Source organism: Neltuma alba, unplaced genomic scaffold (genome assembly GCF_004799145.2).
Source record: "Neltuma alba isolate B1F8T4 unplaced genomic scaffold, ASM479914v2 tig00010885_pilon, whole genome shotgun sequence".
Taxonomy (NCBI): Eukaryota; Viridiplantae; Streptophyta; class Magnoliopsida; order Fabales; family Fabaceae; genus Neltuma; species Neltuma alba.
The window spans coordinates 321,956-345,072 of NW_021635673.1; the positions used below are offsets into that span (position 1 = coordinate 321,956).

Below are 23,117 nucleotides of genomic sequence, written 5' to 3' on the forward strand. Positions count from 1 at the left end.
CAATGGCATCAGTTCAGAGACAAACGGACGCCGTTATTAATAAGGGAAAATCTTAAAATTTCAAAATTTTGAATATAAAAATATTATTATTTATTTTTAAAATATTTTAATTGTTATTAAAAAATAATAATCAAGACTCTGAAATTTTAAAATTTAAAAATATTTTTTTGGGATTCTTCCCATTAATATAATGGTCTAGATTAAAAAAACGAAAAGACTTGCGCCAAAATAATGCATTTCCCTTCTGCTGCTTCACGATCCATTTGCTCTAGGGATCTCTGACTCTCACCCTGCCCTCATCGTTCTTCTTCAGTCTTCAGTGCCGATGTGAGTCTCTTGTCTCACCGTCCTGGGTCTCTTATCTCGCTGATTGCCGCTATGAGGGTCTTGCATCTCACTCGTTCAGTCCCGAGTTTTAGCTGTGCCGTCATAGGTCTTGCTCTTCCCCCAATTTTTGAGGTCGCGCTCTTCTAACAGGTCTTCTTCTTCTTCTTCTTCGAGTAAGTGGTAACCGTCTGATTGTTGGACTTAGGGATTGTCTGATTCCTGTCCCGAAAGGAGAAAAAAAAAAAGGGCTTTACTTACTAAGGTTTGTGTTCCTCATAGAGTTTCCTAATTCCTTCTTAGTTCTATTTTATCATTAAAAAATTCAATAGCTATGGCTTTTATTCATCATGTTTATTGTATTATTCACTGGTTTATGCATTTGTTCTTCGCCCATTTGCTTTCCGTTCTGATTTCTGTTTCATTGCAAGAATTGTCAGGGAATTATATGTGAAAATTCTTTTCTAAGCAGAGTGGACGATTGGGTAATTGTGAGTGATTCTTGAATAGGAGATCTTGGCAGCCATGAATTCTTGGAGGTTAGTGAGAATTTTTCATCGGCTTGTAATTTACCATTATTGATTGGAAAATAGCAATTTCACAACTCCGATTCTATTTAAATTAATTTTTTGTCACAACTCTGATTCTTCCCATATTAATCATACGTTTGATATTTGGGTTATGAATGTCGTTTCTGTTAGTGGCCCAAAGCCGTGGGGTGGTTAGAGTTATGCATGGCTAGTGTGTTTCTAGAGTGATTTCAATCTACTTATATATGTCCTGGTTGATAAAAAAAAGATGTTTCATGCCTATTTGGGTCTTGCGCCAAAAATAAAATAGTCCATGTTCAAAGTATTCTAACTCAACTTACAAAATGGTGTCATAGTGAGTTTTGGGAAGTTTCAGCCCTTCTTTCCTTATTACTTTCGTTTCCCTAGGAAGCATTCTTGGTTTATTTGCTACTCTGTTTCAATTTCTTCCCCTTGCAATGTGATATGTTGAGGATGTCCTATCTGTTTTACTCACTTGTCTGGAATTTAACAATGTTATACCCAAGGAATCTTCTGCCACAATATTTGTAATAATGTGGAAACTTCATATTCCATTTTTAATTTATACGTTTTGAAATGGAAAGAATTCTCCTAAATATGTCTTTTATTTTTTACCCTCCAATACTCATTAGGTCCTCCCTTTCAAATCTATGGCGGGAGAAACATCATGGACCGTTCACTGCCTTGATAATGCAACCAGGGAGACCAGGGAGTTTGATTCAATTTTAGAACTCGGCGAGGAAAGTGATAAAGAAGTCACCGCTGTTTCTACTGCAATTTTGTGCAGGTTAATCTTTTGAATCAATGTCTTTTCTTCTATGTTTTCATCAATAGAAGAGACCTTTTGTATTTATCCTAAACAAACTATAACGAGGCTCCTTGTTTTTTCTTCTATCTTTTGAGTTTCCATGTTTATGTTGATGTACTTTTGTCAATTTCGCTAGTGCATTTGAAATGCCATTTGCTAATCAGTTTTGCTGTAATTATGTTTTTGGTTGAGTTTGGACAAGTTTCCCCAACAATTAGCATAACCTAATTCCTTATATTTTTGTAGTTATGAGTGTTTCATGTGTGTATATTTAGGTGTGAGAATATAATTTTTTTATGACAATATATTTGAATGGAGAATAGCTTTTAATTTTCAGTATAACCTAATTCCCCAACTGAGCCAAGTTTCTCTAGTCAAATAAAGGATTGATATTTGATTTTTTTTTTTAAATTTTAAAAAATGCCAGTTACAATGTCAGTTGTGATAGGAACTAACGTTGTAATATATTCAATGATGGCATTAGTTACTTGATAACTGATGCTGTAAATGAATTCATTTACGGTGTCAGTTCTTTGAGAAGTGACACTGTAATAGCTATTTTCCGCGCTACTATTTCTACTACGCCCCGAATGTAGTAGCAGAAATACATTTTTTGTCAGAATCGAATCAAATCAAATCAAATCTCTTCTAGCCATTACAATCAGATCCCCAATTACTTGCTGTTTTTATTTTTAATCCCTAGAATCGCGGTTCCATATCAATGGGATTTTTCTCCCTTAATTTTCATTTAATGTGATCAGATTTCCAAATATATTGTGAGGAAATCTAATCCTATTTATGTATTGCTCTCCTATTGGAATCATCAATCAATTACATTCAAATTATTCACAATATGGTATCAGAGCTCTGGAAAGAATGAGCAACAACGAGTTTCCTCCTCTGTTTGGAACTTGGCGACGCAGCCAAGCTGATAGGAGCTCAATACTGTCGGCTCTTATGGCTGGGTCATCCTCTCCTAGTGACTCAAGCACCTCAACAGCCCTAGAATCCCTCTCTTCTGGTGCAACAGGACCTTCAAGTGGCTCCACCACAGTGCAAGAGCTCACCACTGAAAACCAACAAATGGTGATAGCCCACAAGCTCAATGGGAGCGACTATCTACAGTGGTCACAAAGTGTCCTAATGTACCTAAGAGGATGACGCAGGGAGAAATATATAAATGGCCAAGCACCACAACCACAGCCTAACGATGCCTCCTTTGATACATGGTTTGCCGAGAATAACCAGGTTATGACCTGGTTATGCAACTTAATGACACTGGAAATCAGTGAGGGGTACCTATTGGCTAGAACAGCAAAGGAAATCTGGGATGCTACAAAAAGGACCTACTCCTCGATTGACAACAAAGCAGCACTCTACCAATTAAAGAAACAACTCAAGGAGCTTAAACAAGTTATGATGACTGTAACCTAGTATTATAGTGCTCTTATGAGAATTTGGCAACAACTCGACTTAGTTGAGGTACATTCTTGGAAATGCATTGAGGATGCTCAGTATTATAGAGAACTAATTGAAAGAGAAAGAATCTATGATTTCTTGTTAGGACTAATCGAAATTTTTGAAGATGTTAGAGGTCGAATCATGGGCCTCAAGCCTCTACCTTGCTTGTTTGAAACATTTAACATGGTCAAATGTGAGGAAAACAGAAAACAACTCACCTAACTCCCTGTCACACAAGCTGAGGCATCTGCACTTGTCTCCGAAGGAGCAAATCAAATAGAATAGAGAAGAAAGAGAGAAAAATGGTGTGACCATTGCAGCAAGAAGGGTCACACCAAAAGAAATCTGTTAGAAACTCCATGGAAAACCATCTAACATGAACAACAAACATAGACAAGAAAAGAAAAGCTACCATGCAGAAAAGAAAGAAGAGGAAGGAGAGAAGCTAAGTCCAGAAGAACTTCAGCTATTAAGGAGGATCCTGGAATAACAAAGCAGCCTTCCCAGTACTAACCTAGTGCAGTCAGGTAACTCTATAATTGCCCTTAATGCTATGATGACTAATGATGATTTTTGGATTGTAGATTCTGGAGCCTCAGACTACATGATTGGTAACAAATCCCTATTTAAAACTCTTAAATACTGTTCAGAAAATCTAAAAGTAAAGTAGCTAATGGTATCTCTACTTGTGTATGTGGACGTGGGACTGTTGAGTTAACCAAGCATATCACTATACATAATACTCTATATGTACCTGAACTCATCTACAGCCTAATTTCTATCAGTAAACTAACTAAAGGACAGTAATGCCATGTCCTATTTAATGAATTAGAGTGCATATTTCAGCAGGGGAGACGATTGGCAGAGCTAAACAGTGGGATGGGCTCTATTACCTCAACATGAACAATAAGGAAACAAGGCAGAAGCAAGCCATGGTTAGCCACTACACTCAAAACAAAGATATATTACTGTGGCATCATAGGTTAGGCCACCCTATCTTCAGCTACATGAAACACTTGTTTCCATAGTTTTTTAATAAAGATATTTTAAATTCTCTAAGTTGTGACACTTGTCAATTTGCCAAACAAACAAGGGTTACCTATTCGAAGCAACCTTACAAACCTATTGTCCCTTTTACTCTCATATGCTATTTAGGGTCCTGCAAAACCAAAAAGTCTTTCTAATGCAAGGTGGTTTGTCACCTTTATTGATGACGATACTTGAATGACTTGGCTTTTTTTTTTAAAAGAAAAATATGAAGTTTTTGAAACTTTCAAGAAATTTTTTATCTTTGTGCAAAATCAATTTCAAACCACAATTAAAGTATTAAGAAGTGATAATGCTAAGGAATACATGAGTGGACCTTTCAAAATTTTTCTTGAACAAGGGATACATCATCAAATGTCTTGTATTTATACTCTCCGACAAAATGGGGTAGCTGAACAGAAAAATAAGCATTTATTGGAAGTAACTTGGGCCATTGTGATTGAAAAGAATGTTCCTAATTTTTATTGGGGGGATGTAGTGTTAACTGCAACATAAATAGAGTACCCTTCAAGGTTCTAAATTTCAAATCTCCAATTCAGAAATTACTTGAACACTACCCTACTTCCCCTTTAATCAACATTTTACCTCCCAAAGTCTTTGGTTGTGTTGTCATTGTTTATAAGAACACGGGAAAACTTGAATCAAGAGCTGAAAAATATATTTTCTTGGGGTACTCATCAACTCAAAAAGGTTACAAATGCTACTCTCCCATCACTAGAACTATTCACATCACCAAGAATGCAGTATTTTATGAAGAAGAAGCCTACTAACCCAAATTACCCATTCAGGGGGAGAATTATGGAACTGCCGAATGGCTGATTTAGGAACCCATGAACATCCACACTCATCACACAGATGAAACAGAAGTAGAAATAACCCACATATCACTAGAACCTATAGTTACCTTGCCTACAAGTAGAAATATAGAAAACACAGCAATTGGAAACTGAAAACAGTCCTGAACCCATAGAGCACCCACATGAAACTATACTACACAGCCCTAAAGCAACACAAAGAGAGTCTGAACATTTAAACAGCAAAGGAAGATCAAGAAACAGGTCTGAAATACCTCTAAACAGAACCAACAGCAACTCAAATCACCTAGAAAATTCTAGAAATCAAGAAACTAATAATTCTAATACCCATAATAGTCCCGAAGATGAAGATCCTCCCACTCTAAGGCAAAACCAAGAGTCCAACACGAATCTAGACCCTGAAGATTTGGGATGGCCAATAGCTCTAAGAAAGGGTGTCAGATCTTGCACTCAACATCCTATTAAAAAATTTGTCTCATACACTAACCTATCCACCAGAATGCAAAACTTTGTTGTTAATAGTGCACAGGTGAAAATACCAGACACCTTCCAGCAGGCCATGACAAATGCCAATTGGAAAAAGGCTGTGGAAGAAGAACTCGAGGCTTTAAGGGAGAATAGAATGTGGGACATCACAACTTTACCCCCTGGAGAGAAGGTGGTAGGCTGCAAGTGGGTCTTCACCCCAAAATTCAACCTTGATGGCAGCCTAAATAAGTATAAGGCAAGACTCATCACAAAGGGATACACTCAGACATATGGGATTGAGTATGAAGAAACTTTTGCACCAGTAGCCAAATTCAACACTATCAAAGTTCTACTGTCCATAGCAGCCAACTCTGATTGGCCACTACATCAACTAGACATAAAGAATGCCTTCTTTAATGAGGACTTGGAAGAGGAAGTCTACATGGAAATCCTTGAAGGTACAAGAGAAACTAAAAATGTCACTAAGGGGTGCAGACTCAGAAAATCACTTTATGGCCTAAAGCAATCACTAGGGCCTGGTTTAACAGATTTGCAAAGGTCCTAAAATGACTAGGGTACCTCTAAGGGCAAGCTGACCACACATTGTTTGTGAAACATGACAATGGGACGACCACCCTGCTCATTGTTTATGTTGATGACATCATAATCACAGGAAATAACAAGAAGCCAATTGAGCTACTAAAAGCAGCATTGGCTATTGAGTTCCAAGTTAAAGATCTTGGGCAAATGAGGTACTTCCTGGGCATGGAGATAGCATGAACCAAGAAAGGGATCAATGTGTCTCAACAGAAATACACCCCTGAACTTCTCCAAGAAGCAGGGATGCTAGGATGCAGGCCTAGAGAAATACCTATAGAGACCACGTGACCTAGAAATCAAACCTAAAGGTATTCCAGTGAACTCCGAAAGATACAGGAGGCTAGTAGGGAAACTGATTTATCTCACTCACACACGCCTTGACATTAGTTATGCAGTGGGAGTGGTGAGCCAGTTCATGCATCGACCCCAAGAAGAACACATGGAGGCTGTACTTTAAGATTTTAAGCTACCCAAAGCTTAACCCTGGGAAGGGCATTTTCTTTGAGAAAAACAGAAATAGAGGTATAGAAATATACATTGATGTTGATCATGGAAGAGTAGTGGAACACCAAAGATCCACTATAGGGTACTGCACATATGTATGGGGAAATTTGGTAGCATGGAGAAGCAAAAAGCAGTCTGTTGTGTCTAGAAGCAGTGCTAAATCTGAACTTAGGACTGGTGCCCTAGGAGTATGTGAGGGAATTTGGATTACAAGACTTCTTAAGGAACTCAAAATATCTTATGAAGGACCCCTATACCTATGGTGTGACAACAAGGCTAGCATTGAGATGACAAAAAATCCAGTTTACCACAACAAAGCAAACATGTGGAAATAGACAGACACTTCATCAAGGAAAAGGTCGAAGCAGGGATTATAAATCTTTCCTACATACAGTCCTCTCACCAAATCGCAGATATAACGACTAAACCACTAGCAAGAGTACAATTCGAAGGGCTACGAAGCAAGCTGGGAATGCTTGACATCTATTCTCCAGTTTGAGGGGGTGTCAGAATCAAATCAAATCAAATCTCTTCTAGCCGTTAGAATCAGATCCCCAATTACTTGCTGTTTCTATTTTTAATCCCTAGAATCTCGATCCCATATCAATGGGATTTCTGTCCCTTAAGTTCCATTTAATGTGATCAGATTTCCAAATATATTGTGAAGAAATATGATCCTATTTATGTACTGCTCTCCTATTGGAATCATCAATCAATTACATTCAAATTATTCACAATATTTTTAATTGAGGCAGAATATAACATTTTGCTCTAGTGTGGTTTATAAGAAAAATTAGCAATCCCATTGACCCGAACCATTTAACAATCCAAGTCAAGTGTTAACGGTTTAGTTTAGTGGCAGTTTTAAGAATTATAGAGGTTGATGAAGCTATTGTCATAGCCCAAATCTTCTGTTAACCGTTATTATCATATCTTTTAGTTTACCTTATTTAGTTCACAGATCTCTAGCCATAAATCACGAGCATATTTGATTCTCTCTCACTACATTAATTTCTAATTATTGTAATTGATCTCTCTTGTGATCCTAAGAAGAGCCTAGTGTTTTGTATATAAAACTTGGACTCTCTATCAATAATACACAAGTTTGTACAGTCTCTTGATATCTCCCTCCTACTTTATTCTTCAATATGGTATTAGAGCGCCAGTAAAATGGGCTCTAGTGAGTTTCCATCTTTGTTTGGTTCGCGATGACAAAACCAAGGGAATATAGGGACTAGACCGATGGCCTGGATGGTTGACTCATCAAGTCAAACCCAATTGAGCAACTCGACAACCTTGGCCTCAACAACCAGTCCACTTGTGTCATCCACCATGGCACTTGTAGACATTGCTTCCATAACCGAAAACCAGAGTATGGTTATGGCACACAAACTGAATGGTAGCAACTACCTACAGTGGTCGCAGAGCGTGCTCATGTATCTCAAAGGAAGGTGAAAAGAGAAATATATTAATGGTGACGTGGCTCAACCACTTCCAAGGGATGCAAAACTTGGTTTGCAGAAAACAACCAGGTAATATCGTGGCTATGCAATTTAATGACTCTTGAAATTAGTGAGGGATATTTCCTCGCAAGGATAGCAAAGGAGTTCTGGGATGCTATCAGATAGACTTACTCTTTGGTAGGCAATCATGCAGCCCTGTTTCAACTAAAGAAACAGCTTAGTGATCTCAAACAAGGTAAAATGACTATCACTCAATTTTATAGTTCACTAATCCGTATTTGGCATCAATTGCACCTCTCTGAAGTCCATTCCTGGAAGTGTGTAGCAAACACGTGGTACTACAGGCAACTAGTGGAAAGAGAGAGGACATATGTATTCCTCCTAGGATTGACTGATGAGTTCGAAGAAGTTAGAGGCAGAATAATGGGTATTAAACCTTTGCCATCTCTCTTTGAGACATTTAACATGGTGAGGTGTGAAGAAAGCTGGAAACAACTCACCAAAGGCGTGTCCGTCCAGAATGAAGCTTCTGCAGTTGCTATGAAAGGACCCAACTCTTTCGAACAAGCCAGCAAGAAGAATGAAAGGTGGTATGACCATTGTAATAAAAAAGGGCACACCAAAGATATCTACTGGAAATTGCATGGTAAACCACCAAACCAGAAAGGGAAACAGCAAACAGCCAAGAAAAGTTACCATGCAGAAAGCAGGGAAGAAGATGGAGACACCCTTTGTAAAGAGGAGTTGAAACTCTTACGTCGAATACTCGAGAAACAAACTAGTATACCTAACATAAATTTTGTGAAATCAGGTAACTCCATAATTGCCCTTAATGCTATGGAAATTAGTGATGATGTCTGGATTATTGACTCTGGTGCTATTGATCATATGACTAGTAATAAAGGTTTGTTTAAAATCCTCAACTACTGTCATGAAGATCTTAAGGTCAAGGTAGCAAATGGAATTTATACTCGTGTGTGGAATTGGGTTTGTTGAGTTATCTGATCAATTAGTGATTCATAATGTGCTTTATGTACCTGAACTCACTTGCAATTTAATTTCTGTTAGCAAACTAACCAAATGACAGAAATGCCTAGTCTTTTTTGATGATGATAAATGTGTGATTTAGGATTTGAGGAGGAAGATTGGCATACCTAAGGAGTGGTATGGACTCTATTATTTCAAGGGTATGAAAAACTCAACGAGAAAAGCTATGGTTAGCTTGATTTCCCCAAATAAAGATATCAGGTTATGGCATCAAAGATTAGGACATCATAGTTTCAATTATATGAAACATTTGTTTCCAAACTTATTTAATAAAAATTATACTCTCTTTCATTGTGACACTTGCTCATTTACAAAACAAATAAAGGCTATTTACCCCAAACAGACTTATAAATTAACTTCATTTACTCTAGTTCATAGTGATATGTGGGGACTGGCTAAAACTAAGACTCTTTCAAATGCTAGATGGTTTGTCACTTTCATTGATGACCATACAAGGGCAACATGGGTTTATTTACTAAAAGAAAAATAAGAAGTCTTTGAAATCTTTAAGAAATTCCATACACTTGTTAAGAATTAGTTCCAAACAACTATTAAAGTGCTTGGAAGTGATAATGCCCGAGAATACATGAGCAAATCTTTCACAGAATTTCTTGAGCAGCAGGGAATTTATCACCAGACTTCCTATGTATACACTCCTAAACAAAATGGGGCGGCTGAAATGAAAAACTAACATCTCTTAGAGGTAATGAGGGCCATTATGTTGGACAAAAATGATCCAAATATTTTATGGGGGGAAGCTATTCTGACAACTTACCTCATAAATTGAATGCCCTCTAAAGCTCTTAATTATACCTCTTCTATCCAGAACCTTTTTGAAACTTAGCCTCACATACCCTCCATTGACAACCTGCCACAAAAGGTCTTTGGTTGTGTGGCATTTGTCTACGACAACAATGAAGGAAAACCAAGTCTAAGAGCTGAAAAGTGTATTTTTCTAGGATACTTCTCTACCCAAAAAGGGTATAAGTGCTACTATCCTATTACCAGCTCCACATCTCCAAAGATGTTGTCTTTTATGAGGAAGATGCCAATTATCCTAAATTACCCATTCAAGGGGAGGACTAGATGGTGCTGTAGAATGGCTAATTCAGGCCTCAAACAACAATATACAAGAATGCACACTGGAAAACCTGCAAATCAGACCTGAAGATGAGCCTGTCAGGCCTGTAAATACATCTAAAAACACTGCCAGGCTGTAAGTACACTTGAAAACACTGATACCAGATTTGAAACTCCTGAAATGACACCTACCAGATCTAAAGATACTCCTAGCTGAACAGAAGCACTTGAAACACATGAAAATGCACTTGTCAACTAATCCAACAAACCTAGAACATGTGAACCTGACATAACCAGCATAGAAACACTCTTCAAAGGGAAAACAATGCCGAGAACAGACAGAATTAAGAACAAAATATAGAAGAAAGTGCTGAAAATAGAGTCTCACCCACTCTAAGGCACAACCATAATTCCAACTCGACGACAGACCTTGAAAAATTAGGTTGGCCTATTGCTCTCAGAAAAGGGGCAAGGTCTTGCACCCAACACCCTATACAAAAATATGTTTCTTCTGCTAATCTTTCTTCTAGAATGCAAAGCTTTGTGATTAGCAGTTTACAGATAAAGACTAGAGATCTTCCAACAAGTTGTGGTGGATCTAAACGGTCTTAATGCCATAATTTGAATAGTAGCTAATCTGGATTGGCCCCTAAGCCAATTAGAGGTGAAAAATGTATTCTTAAATGGTGACTTAGAAGAAGCGTACGTGGAAATTCTGGATGTAGTATAGAAACTAGATAATGCCACTAAGGCATGCAAGCTAAAGAAGTCCCTGTATGGACTCAAAACAATCACCTAAAGGGTGGTTCGACAGATTTGCCAAAGCTCTAAAGAAAAATGGCTACTCACAGGGTCAAGCTAACCGTACGATGTTCACACGACATAATAGCAGGAAGGTCACTATTCTCATTGTATATGTTAACGGCATTGTGATCAACGAGAAGGATGAGAGCTTTATAACCCAGCTAAAGAAGGCACTAGCTTGGGAGTTTCAAGACAGAGACCTTAGGCAAATGAGATATTTCTTTGGGTGAAGGTGGCAAGAACAAAAAATGGAATTAATTTGTCGCAACGAAAGTACACTCTAGATCTCTTATAAGAAACTAGACTCCTTAGGGCTAAACCAGATGAGATACCCATGGAAACATGTAATTTGGAAATTAAACCAGAAGGAACTCCTGTGAACTCAGAAAAATGCAAAAGACTTGTGGGAAAATTGATATACTTGACCCATACTTGACCAGACATTAGCTATGCAGTCGGGATTATTAGTCAATTCATACACCACCCTCAAAAAGAACATATGGAAGTAGTACTCCAAATCCTAAGATGCTTCAAATTCAACCCCAAGAAAGGCATTTTCTTTGCCAAAAACAGAACAAGGGGTATAGAGATTTATATCAGTGCAGATCATGGAAGATTCGTGGAGAATAGGAGATCTACCACCACATCTGGGGAAATTTGGTTCCGTGGAGAAGCAAGAAACAAACTATTGTGTCTCGAAGCAGTGCTGAAGCAGAGCTAAGAGCAGTAGCACTAGGTGTCTGTGAAGGAATTTGGATTATCAGACTCGGAAGAGCTTAAAATTGTGCACTTGTGGTGTGACAATAAATCTAGCATTAAAATGACCAAAAATCCCGTCTATCACGATAGGACTAAGCACGTGGAAATTGATAGGCATTTTATCAAAGAGAAAGTGGAAGAAGGCTTAATGGAACTATCCTACATTTGCTCATCAAACTAGATTGCAAACATGATGACCAAACCTCTTGGTAGATTACAGTTCAAAGGGCTCTGAGCCCTTTCGAGGCAAGTTGGGAATGCTAGCTTCTATACTCTAGCTTGAGAGGGAGTGTTAGAAATTATAGCCCAAATCTTCTCTTAACCTTTATTATCATATCTTTTAGTTTACCTTATTTAGTTCATAGATCTATAACCACAAATCACGGGCAAATCTGATTCTCTCTCACGACATTAATTTCTAATTATTGTAATTGATTTCTCTTGTGATCCTGAGAAGAGCCTAGTGTTCTGTATAAAACCTGGACTCTCTATCAATAATACACAAGTCTGTGTAGTCTCTCGATATCTTCCTCCTACTCTATTCTTCAATAGCTATATAACAAGCAAAGTGGCTGGACAATTATGGATTTTATCCCTAGTAATTGGTAACAACAGAAAATCTTGGTAACATCATTGGAAGGAGAAATCTTGTGTAATAATCAATAGTTGATATTTTTATCCAAATGTACTTTGAAACATTTTATGAATCTGCTTCTTTAAGGAAAGGCCTTTTTGTAAGACTAGTTAGCTAGGTTTCTGCAAATCCATAAAATTTTTTCTTATTGATTATTAAATGAACTTCTAGGTATTCCATCCATTGAAAATTACTAGAAGTTATAATCTTTGCATAGACCCAGAAAACATATAAGGAATCCTCAATGTCATAACTACACCAATTATAGGAGGCTATTTCAATTGTTAAACCAAATCTGCATAGGAGATTCTTTAGTTGGACTTGGTGTTGTATGAATCTCAATGAAAAAGTGGGGCAATGTGATGGACCATGGAAAGAGTTCTTTGTCATTGTTTGTTGGCTTATTTGGAAACGTCGCAATGAGGAAGTTTTTGAGAATCTCAACTCTACTGTTCTTGGACTTCTACCACAGGCTAAAGCCATTTTATCTAACTTTAGGGGGTGTTTGGAAACACCAAAAAGCACTTAAAAAAGTTGCTTTCATATAAGTTGAGACTAAACTTCTCTCACATATTTATCTCGGAATTCATAAAATCCCTTCTAAAAAGCTAATCCAAAAACCTCCTTAGCGCAGCTAAGATTCAAATGAATCAAGTCAAAATCAGCGGTATTATAGTGATGAATGAGAGCCATACTCGGATAGAGAGGGAAGGGTAGGTGTTTATCAATGTTGATGGAGCTTACTCTCATACAAATGGCACGACGGGATGTGGGGGTGTTATGAAAGATCCAATTGAAGTTTTTATGCTTAATATACAAAATGGAGATCCTTTAACAATGGAACTTTGGACATGTCTTATTGGTCTTGAAAGGGCATGGGATGGGAATCATAGACAGGTTTGTTTGAGAAATGATTCTTTGGATGCAATTAAGTTGATCAAGGATCGAAATAATGATCTTCATGATAACTGGAATTTGATTCTAGAAAGCCATGCAATGCTTCAACATGATTGGTTCGTGAATCTTTAGCATGTTCAACAGGAAAAGAACTCTGAAGTTGATATGACAGCTAAGCGTTCTTTAGCGTTGCCTCTTGGAGTTCATTTAGTTCCTTTAGATGAGTTTCGTTTATTTACTCCTTCTAATGTAGAATAGTATTTATTGCTTTCTTGTTTATTAAAAAAAAAAAAAAAACTTTTACATTTCCTAGTATGTAGGCTTTTTATAGTTTTGGTGAGCTTTAGGTTGCTGTTGAGAAGTCTATTGTTGACAATTCACTGCCTGGGTCAACAAAAGAAGTCAAGATTTGGGAAGAAGAACAATGTCATCAATTTTGATGCTTGAAACTGTTTATGTTTTACTGCTACCCCTCCCCGCCTCTCTAATTGGCTAGGCAGCTGTAGATCTATCCAAATTATGGAATTTGATTTTTTCCCTTAATTTTGATTATTGAATCAGCATCTATCTGTCTATCTATTTCATTAAATATTACTTGTAGTTTTCTTTTTAAGAATTTGCTCAGTATGTAATCTTGTTGACAGTTTTTGGTATGTTTAGGTTGCAAGTGACGAGTCTGTGATGGCTGATTTTCCAACTGGGCAGACAAAGGAAGTCAAGATTAGCAAAAGCAGCAATGGCATTAGGAAAGAGCCAGTATGGAATTTGACTTCATGCTTGAAACTTGTGATATTTTCTCCCCTGCTTCATAAAATCAAAAGGAACTTGAATGTAACATGTAATAATTATGAATACTTGGGCATTGTTGCTTTCTTTTCCCTCTCTTGAGAGGTGCTTTGCATGCAATTTCTTCATTTTGGAATATAGTGTGAGCCAGTGCATTTACAGAACCTCGTATCCCAATGAATCCTGAACTTCTGATTGGTTTGTAATTCGCACAGTGCTATACAGATCCAGTGAATGAATATCATTCCAAGATGGCTCGATTGTGCTATGCTGAGTCAGGAGATATAAGCACATGTCTGTTTAAAGCAAATAAAAGGCAAATCCTAGATGAAGACATCTCCACCGTAAGCCTTATTTATTGATTGATAGGGATAGTGTGATTATTATTCCTTTTATTGATTATTCTAACCCATATCCCTTACACATAACGAATAAGTGATCAAAAAGAGGGAAAAAGAATAATTCTATTGCATCGGCACCATCTTGAGGCTTTTCAAACAACTTATGCTTGCACGAGAAAAGAAGTTAATTCTGATCTGTCTTCAAAATAATGGATGCTTCTAATTTTAGTTTCTCTATCTAGCAGCTACTAGTTTTCAGGATGATTTGATGATCTTTCTGTTAATGTCCTAACTTGACATCTTTAGTATTGATTGCCGAATAAAGCTTTACCTATTTTGTTGAATATTAATAGAATTTTTTTTTGATAAATTGGTTTTTAGTATGTATTTATTATAGTTTTGGGTAATTTAGGTTGTGCTTGAGAATTCTGCAATGGATGTTTTACAACCTGGTTGTATAAAAGAAGCTGAGATAGTTACAAAAGACCCCGTATGAAATTTCTTTTGATGTTTAATCGTTTCCCCCCTTTTTCATGATATTGATTATTGAATGAACATACTGTGTAGTCTGTTTAGCATTGCCAGATGTTCACTTTCTTAAATTCAGTATGTAGTTTTGTTTTAAGTAATTTTAAAATGCTTTAGGTTGCAATTGAGAAGTCTACAGTAGATGATTTACCCGCTGGGTGGACAAAAGAAGTCAAGATTAGGAAGAATGGCAGTGGCATTAAGAAAGACCCGGTATGAAATTTGATTTAAAGTGTGGCATTGTTTATGTTTTTCACCCATCCCAAACCTGGTATGCTGTATTCACAGTTTCTGGTATGTTTAATGTGTAAGTAAATTCTAATTGGTTTGCAATTTCTACAGTACTATACAGATCCAGTTAATGGTTATGTATTCCGTTCCAAGAAGGATGCATGGCGCTATATTGAGTCCGGAGATATAACTAAATGTCTGTTTAAACCAACAAAAAGACAAATCGAGGATGAAGACAAGTCCACTGTAAGCTTTCTTTGCTCGTTAACATGACCACTGCGTTAGTAGTATAAATTTTATTAAATAAATTCATATCCTTTTTCTAGGGGTTTTCAACTGAAATTCCTAACGATATAGTGATAACAAAATGGGAGAAATATTATTCAGTCATATCAGCTATATCTTGAGACACTCTTAAATCACATCAGCAATAGGCCTTTTGAGGATTGTAAATTAGTTTTGACCTGCGTCAACATAGTGGTGCATTTTATTGAATTTTAGCTTCTAAATCTAACATATACTATTTTTCAGTGATGATCTTTATGCTAATCTTCTAAGTTTGTGCTTTTTTCTTATTGCGTAGAAAAAAGATTAAGTTTGTGTAGGTGATTTCTTAAAAGTAACAAATTCAAGAATATAAGTTTGTTCCATTTGTTGACAACTTTGCCTTATGCCTAGTATCAGCCTGCCATATCTTTTGTTCCTCAAAATATGCAATTTTACTTTGGCCCAAAAAAAAAAAAAGAAAGAAAAGTTTACAATTTTACCTAAATGTCTTCTACACATTCGATGACGTTGGTAGTCTAAAATCCAAGTGTATTGTATGAATCCTACGCGTAATTGGAACAAAAAGGTAAACTGTGCATGTAGGTATTTGAGTAAGAATAATTTAAAATTCATTTTTTGCTTTGTCCTCTCCAGCCATCGTCTACAGCTAAAAGACAGAAATCAAAGCAGCCTGCAACCAAACGGCGGCTTTTTGTAGGTACGTTATGATGATGATATTGGTCTTGATTGATCAACTGTGTCGTAAGTTTATCTAAACTAAGAATATGCCTTTTACGACTGAAGCTTATCCCTTTTTTTCTTTTTAAAATTATTTTATCTCATTTTTATTCAGGCAAAAAGGCATTTGAAAAAAACAGCATAAAATTGTCTGACACCAACAGTTTAGAAAAGGGGCACAATGTGAAGGTGTCCACTACTGAAACTGTTGTGAAGATACATTCACTGGAGAATGCAGCTGCAAACGCTCCAGAAATGAACAAAACATCTGATCCAGGTACCTCACCACTCAAAAAATTGTATCCTAAATTAGAAAACAAAGGTATTCCTTTGAAGCTGAGCTTTGACTTATCCTGACAGTTGATGTGCAAGGAAAAAATCATGTCTCAGGTACATTGAAGAAAACTAATGAAAAGAATCACAGAAGCCCGAGTATATCCAACAAGAAAGGGGTGAATGTGCCTCACAGGTTTTCAAGACGACTTGCTGGAGTTGAACCTGATCAGGTTTCCGATCATAATATCGTCGTCAACAAACAGGTTGTTCCAGTGCCAAAGAGAAGCTTGAGGAAAGATATAACCACTCTAGATGATGGTTCAGCAATTGTATCTTCTCAACAGCTCAATGTTGTCCAAAAAATTGAGCACATGCATGATCTACCACGTGACTTACTAAACAAAAGCAACAGAATTTCTCAAGCCCAAGCAGATTCCAGGGAGCAATCAAATCACAATTCTCTATCCAATGATTATAACTCACAAAGCTTGAATGGTGCGACAAAAACTACAGGTGACTTGCTAGTTTTGGATAATCTTGATGTTGGTTTTGCTCAACTTCTGAAAGTTATCCCTCAAAAGAAACTAAATGAATGCAGGTGAGACTGGAAAATTAGATGCGAAAGAAAAAAAATCCAGTAAACAGAAAGTTCACATTCCTCACCGAGCTTCAAAAAGACTAGCTGGGTTTGAACCTGAGATCACCAACCCCATGATATGTGACAGGCCTCTTGAATACAAGGGTAAAATGTCCAAAGTTGAGGCCAATGCAGAATCACGTCAAATTGAGGGTGCTTCAGCTAAGAAGACTGCATATGCTTCTAGCTCTCTTAATGTGCCAAGAGTTGGAGAGTCATCGGTGAGGAGCAAAAGTTCTAAAATTCCACCCAAAACTTGTGAACAACAGGAGAAGCTTGGAGAGAAACTGTTGGATGATGAGAAGTCAGAACCCCAACTATCTTTTGCATTTCACTATTCTTGGTCTGATCCATCTGTGGAATTTGCAATTAAGACCCTCACTGGTGCATTACCAGTCGAGAATTCAGTTGATGAGGGGCCTGTTCTGGGTCCTGAAATAGATGAAGCTGATAAAACTAGATTGTCTAAGAATGTTACAGAAGGTCAGGGGCCTGTTTTGGTACCTGAAGTTGATGAGGTTGATAAAATTAAATTGTTTAATAATGTTGCAGAAGGTCAGGGGCTTGTTTTGGTTACTGAAGCAGGTACAGATGATAAAACTAATATGTCCAAGAGTGATACTGAAGTCTGCAGTGATAAAAGTCGACAGCTCACTCCCAAGAAATCCAAGAATAAGAAAGAGCCTGGTTTTCCTCGTAGGTTATCTAAGCGCCTTGCTGGCCATGAACCTGAACTAGCACCTGCTGATAGAGCTGTTGAATATGCCTCCAAAAAATCATGCAAAGACATGCTAACTGCTGCAGCAACTTCAGGCAATGGGGCATTGAAACATATTGATGATGTTGGGGAAGAGACACAGCTTGATCTTCAAGCTCCCACTGGTCCCAAAAGAGTACATGGAGCGTCACCAGACAAGAGTGATAAGTCAAATGAAGTTCAAATTGCTCCCAATGAACAGTTACAGAAGGTTGAAGCTGAAAAAGTCAATGAGAGGTCTGAGCCAGAGGCATCCTTACCGTTTGGGGACTCTTGGTCAGATCCATGCTTTGAATTTGCAATCAAGACTCTCACAGGTCCATTGCCAGTAGATGGTTTCGAGGAAATTTTGCCGGTCATGACTCCTGATCTCAATTGCCCACCAAATACAGGATTGCTTGAGAGTGTGGTAGAGAAATGCATTAATGAAGAAGTTCATGATAACATGAATCAATCACAGAATAATGAAGATAGTAATAAAGTTTGCCAGCTTTCAAAACAACACCTGGATCAACCTGAGTCATTTATTGGCTTCACATCCTGTGAAAATGCTCCTAAATTCACTACTGTAGAATCTCATGGTGATGATGCCAAGATAACCAGGGATTTGAACCAATCACAGAATAGTGAGGATATTAGTAAGGTTTGCCAGCTTTCAAAACTCCCAGATCAACCTGGGTCGTTTTTCTACTCCACATACTGTGAAAATGCTCATAAGTTTGCTACTGTAGAATCTCATGGTGATGATGCCAAGATAACAAAGGATTTGAACCAATTACAGGATAGTGAAGATATTAATAAGATTTGCCAGTTTTCAAAACAACTCTTGAGTCAACCTGAGTCGTTTATCAGCTCCACATGCTGTGAAAATGCTCCCAAATTTGTTACTGCAGAATCTCATGGTGATGAAGCCAAGATAACCAGGGATTTGAACCAATCACAGAATAGTGAAGATATTAACAAGGTTTGCCAGCTTTCAAAACAACTGGATCAACCTGAGTCTTTCATCAGCTCCACATGCTGTGAAAATGCTCCTAAATTTGGTACTATAGAATCTCATGGTTATGATGGCGAGATAGTTAGGGATTTGAAGCAATCACAAAATCGTGTAGATATTGATGAGATTTGCCAGCCTTCAGAACAACTCCTGGGTCAACCTGACTGGTTGATCAACTCTACATCTTGTGAAATAATTTGCCAGCCTTCGAAGGACCTTCTTGCGCATCCTGAGTTGAGAACCAGTTCTGCATCTTGTGAAAATGATACTAAATTTATTGCGAGAGAGTGCTATGGTTATGAAGCCAAAATAACTAATAATTTGGATCAAAGAGCATCCCTGAATATTGGAGCTGGGAATGAATTTCATCTTGGGCATCAATCTAGAAATATAGGTACATCAAAAGTTCTAGAGTCATCTAACAATATAGGCAAGGTTCTTGGACAAGAATTTGCTCCAGCAAAGCAACCACAATTTGAAACTCGAATTGAAAACGAGGATAAGTCTGAATTGCAGTTTTCTGCTTCACTTATGGATTCGTGGTCCGATCCTTGTCTAGAATTTGCATTTAAGACTCTTACAGGTGCACCACCTGAAGAGGAAGATTTATCATTTCAGGGATGTTTCCAGGACCCTGCCAACAACTTTAATAGCCAGAAAGATGCTAGACCAATGTTGCCTGATTTTGGATCTCCCAGCTTACCTAGGGCTGATATTTCGTTTCACTACAATGTGAAGTCCATGCCAGGACAGCAGATATCAACGAACTCCTCCTCAATTCTACCCGCTGAAAGAGTGAGCCCGCACTGGTTTCCTGTGTTAGATTCTCAAAAGCACTGTTCTCACTCAAGTAAGAATTCTCAAGGCGGTTAAAAGTCCGAAATAATTGCTGCCTAGTCCTAGGATAACTGTTAATCGCTGACTGTACTTTAGGCAATAAGGTCATTATCAATATCTGTTGTCTTGTATTTCTCGTGTCATGTATTCCTTCTTGAAGCGAGGCCTACATAAACCCCTTTTTTTTTTTTTTAAATTTTTCTGATGAAAATACCTAGGATCAAGTAGGTAGGGATACACGGGACATCCACAGCTTATGATTTATTCTGGTGTCATATATGACTTGATCGTGTTAATTCTTGCCATCACCAAAGGTTAGCCATGTAATGTTAGACCTTGACTCAATGTTTTGTCTGTAACTACTGGATGCGTTGAATAGTTCAGTATTTATAGAGGATGAAGTCATGTTTTGGCCCTCCTCAAGCATACCAGTTTACTCGTGGGCATGGCATTCTAAGCAACGCAAATCACTTGAATGATTCCATGAATGGCAGATGGATCCCAAGTGGTATCACTGGAATTCTTAATTTTAATGTATCCTTTATACCAGACCTTGATTACAAATATACGCCTCAGTGGGACGAAGCCGGCAGAGAAATACCAAGACCGCATCCATTGAATGCTGAAAAATCTGCAGATTAACCATTTTGTTCACATAACTGTTGGGAAAGATCTCAAGCCAAGAAAGTTGTCCGCATGGTTGCTGCCTTGTGGAAAAATAAACCAACAGAAAATAGCTTTGTGGGCCCCAACTTTGTACATGCGGGTCTCACAGTTGAATCCTCTTTTGTATGTTTCCATCATGAAGTATTTCATTGGCAATATTTTACAAGTTGGACTGAATGTTTAACCAAACAAGGTCAGCAAGTTATGATTCTTATGACTCAACTAAGATTGATGGTCAATCTAGGGACACAATAAATAATGAAAGTTAAAATTATATACATCTATAATGTATGCATGCATAATAAATAAAATATCAAATAAATTACTGATGCGTTGGTGGGAAAAACTTCCTATTATCCCTGCGTAGTAATACTAATGCCAATTGCTTTTTTACCTTATTGAAACATTGGTTTCTTCCTCTTCTTTCAGTAGGATTTTCTGAAGTTTTTCTCTTCCCTTGAGGGTCAAGTCTGATCACACATCAAAAGTTTTATGAAGCATCATCCCTCTTAGTCTTCTATTCTTCACCTTAAAATCTTCATGTTTGTTAAATTTTTGGCGCATGATGAAGCTTTTCATATAAAAAAGCTTTTGAATCCATTAAACCTATTTGTTCATTGTCATTGTTTACTCTAGGCTTGCCATCTTCAATTACTATTCTCCTTCCACATTGGTCTTTAAATCTCACATCGGTTTTGAAAAACTCACTTTAATTTTTTTAGTCAAATCTGGTTCTCGACTTACTAATCAAGTTAAGATGGCTTAACCCGTCTTAATCCATAAAATAATTTGAAACTTTAAAATGACTCGTTTGTGTCTTTAAATGACAGTTAGAATACTGTTTATAGGATTCCTTTCTTCTTTTTTAGTAATTATCCATAGTTGCCTATACCTTCTTGTTGAACTAATTGAAGAAAAATATAAACAAGTAATATTTGGATCAAACTTCAAAACCATATTGACAACAACAGGTGATCAATAGAAAAGAAACCTTCAATATGATCTCAAAATTATTGGCACTAGCATGAATAAACCTTATTGATGAGGTTCCATTGGCCTTTTTGGAGCACAATTAAGCGATTCAAGGCTCATCAAATAGAATCTTCTTGCTTTGTTTTTTTCAAATGAAAGCGCCTCCATCAGATGGACGGGAAAGCCCCTCAACGTATAGACAACACTTGTGAAATTTCTTGATACGAGACTCATAACAAAACACCATTTGAGAGCCTAATTAATAATTTCCTTAATGAAAGCACTAAGATCACAATAGCATCTTGCATGACATTTCACTTGCGAATGCTGCTATTTATCCAGAGACATCGCAAATGTGACTGAGGGTCCAACAAAACTCTAGATCATCGAGAAGGATTCGGAGCGATTAATCCTTATTTTTACTTTCTACATTGATGCAATATATATTTATCGCAGCGCCTAATACAAGAAGTGCCAAAGACAGCAAAATATGCATGCCAAGACAAGAATAGTCATGTTATGATACTAAAATTAAAATTTTAGACTATTTCATCTTAAGTTTGAGCTCCAAATAATAGGATTATGGCCTCAACGCCTTCAATTAGACGCCCTGCTAATGTTTTTTATAAGTTGAAGAGAAATTTTCTTATCATATTTATAATTCATATCATTAAAATTTTAATATGAATATACTTTTTTACGTTTCATTAATTACTGTCTAGATTATGAGAAAATATTTAACGAATGTAGAAGGTTTTAAAGAAAAGAATTTGGATGTGGAGATTGGATATGAAAATCCTTAATGAGTTATTATTTTTGAGTTTTATGTAAAATACCAATCCAACCATTCAAGTTTTATGTTTATTTGAGTCTTTTGCTATTTTCTTACAAAAACGTTTATTCTCTTAAACAATAAATCCATATTTCACATACAAAGTATAATATAAGATCCATAAAAGAATCGCATTATATAAAAATTATAATATGTTGGATGATTATGGGGAAAATGATTTTGGGGCAACATTATATTGAAGCCAAAAAAACTTTTTGATATCCATTGCTTACGTGAAAATTTTGGGGTAAATTTATATCTACTCTTTTCTTGGCATAAATACGTTTAATGCAATATTACTTTGGGGAATGACAATATAATATTTTGAATTCTCTTTCAAACTACGAAATAATAGGTGCAGAATCACGAGTTTCCTTCTAATACCAAAATAGTTTAGACAATCATAGTGGGTGCATTATAGTTCCAAGAAACAGATATATAAGCAGTTTCAAAAACAATAAAAGGATGTGAATTACTACTTCTGATTCTTAATAAAAGAGTTAGTTGAAGGTTAGATTTGATTTTAAATATAAGACCTTTATTCAGTTTGTCTCTCGAATTTATAACTTGGTTTTTTTTTTCCAAAATATTCTTATTAATTGTAAGTAATTATCACATAGGGCTAGTTTTAATATACATGATTAAATATCATAGTTTAGAAAAGTCAATGCATATTTGTTACAAATAACTAACTTTACTAGTTTTCTAAGTATAATTTAAATTAGTTATCTAACTCTTATATTAAGGTTGGAACTAGTATATTCTTTTAGGTTTAATATAATCCAGCGCACCCTTCATTTAGTGATTTTCTGCTTGTGTGGATCTCCTATATATAACTTTGATGAGTGTAAAGATATACTACCTCCGGTCCTAATTATAAGAGCTAGTTGACTAATTTGAGAAAATTAAGAAAATAAGTTGAGTTAGTTATTTGTCATAAATAGATGTTGTTTTTCCTAAAATATCCTTGCTAATTAAGTGTATTGGTTA

General features: G+C 36.7%; 1 protein-coding gene across 15 annotated transcripts; it reads left to right on the forward strand.

The window, feature by feature from the left end:
• The first annotated feature begins 334 nt into the window (after positions 1–334).
• Positions 335–20,512, forward strand: LOC114759718 (uncharacterized). 15 transcript variants are annotated; one of them, XM_028948943.1, is made up of 14 exons: positions 335–589; positions 765–863; positions 1,369–1,410; positions 1,508–1,662; positions 13,610–13,705; positions 13,922–14,018; positions 14,264–14,392; positions 14,802–14,879; positions 15,035–15,130; positions 15,260–15,394; positions 16,070–16,133; positions 16,269–16,430; positions 16,514–16,942; positions 17,028–20,512. In XM_028948943.1, the coding sequence occupies exons 4-14, from the start codon at positions 1,526–1,528 to the stop codon at positions 19,691–19,693; spliced, it is 4,089 nt and encodes a 1,362-aa protein (XP_028804776.1). In that variant the 5' UTR covers positions 335–589; positions 765–863; positions 1,369–1,410; positions 1,508–1,525; the 3' UTR covers positions 19,694–20,512. The 15 variants fall into 15 exon arrangements, with proteins under 15 accessions (XP_028804776.1, XP_028804774.1, XP_028804773.1 ...); XM_028948941.1 differs by lacking the exon at positions 1,369–1,410 and having other exon boundaries at positions 335–459; positions 533–589; XM_028948942.1 differs by lacking the exon at positions 1,369–1,410 and having other exon boundaries at positions 369–433; positions 533–589.
• The last annotated feature ends 2,605 nt before the right edge of the window (positions 20,513–23,117 follow it).

Bases quoted from the DNA above. Each gene is read 5' to 3' on its own strand.
- LOC114759718 (XM_028948940.1), top strand. From the start codon at position 1,526: ATGGCGGGAGAAACATCATGGACCGTTCACTGCCTTGATAATGCAACC. The intron at 14,019-14,263 runs GTATGGAATTTG...TAATTCGCACAG, and splicing joins ATGGCATTAGGAAAGAGCCA to TGCTATACAGATCCAGTGAA. The intron at 15,131-15,259 runs GTATGAAATTTG...CAATTTCTACAG, and splicing joins GTGGCATTAAGAAAGACCCG to TACTATACAGATCCAGTTAA.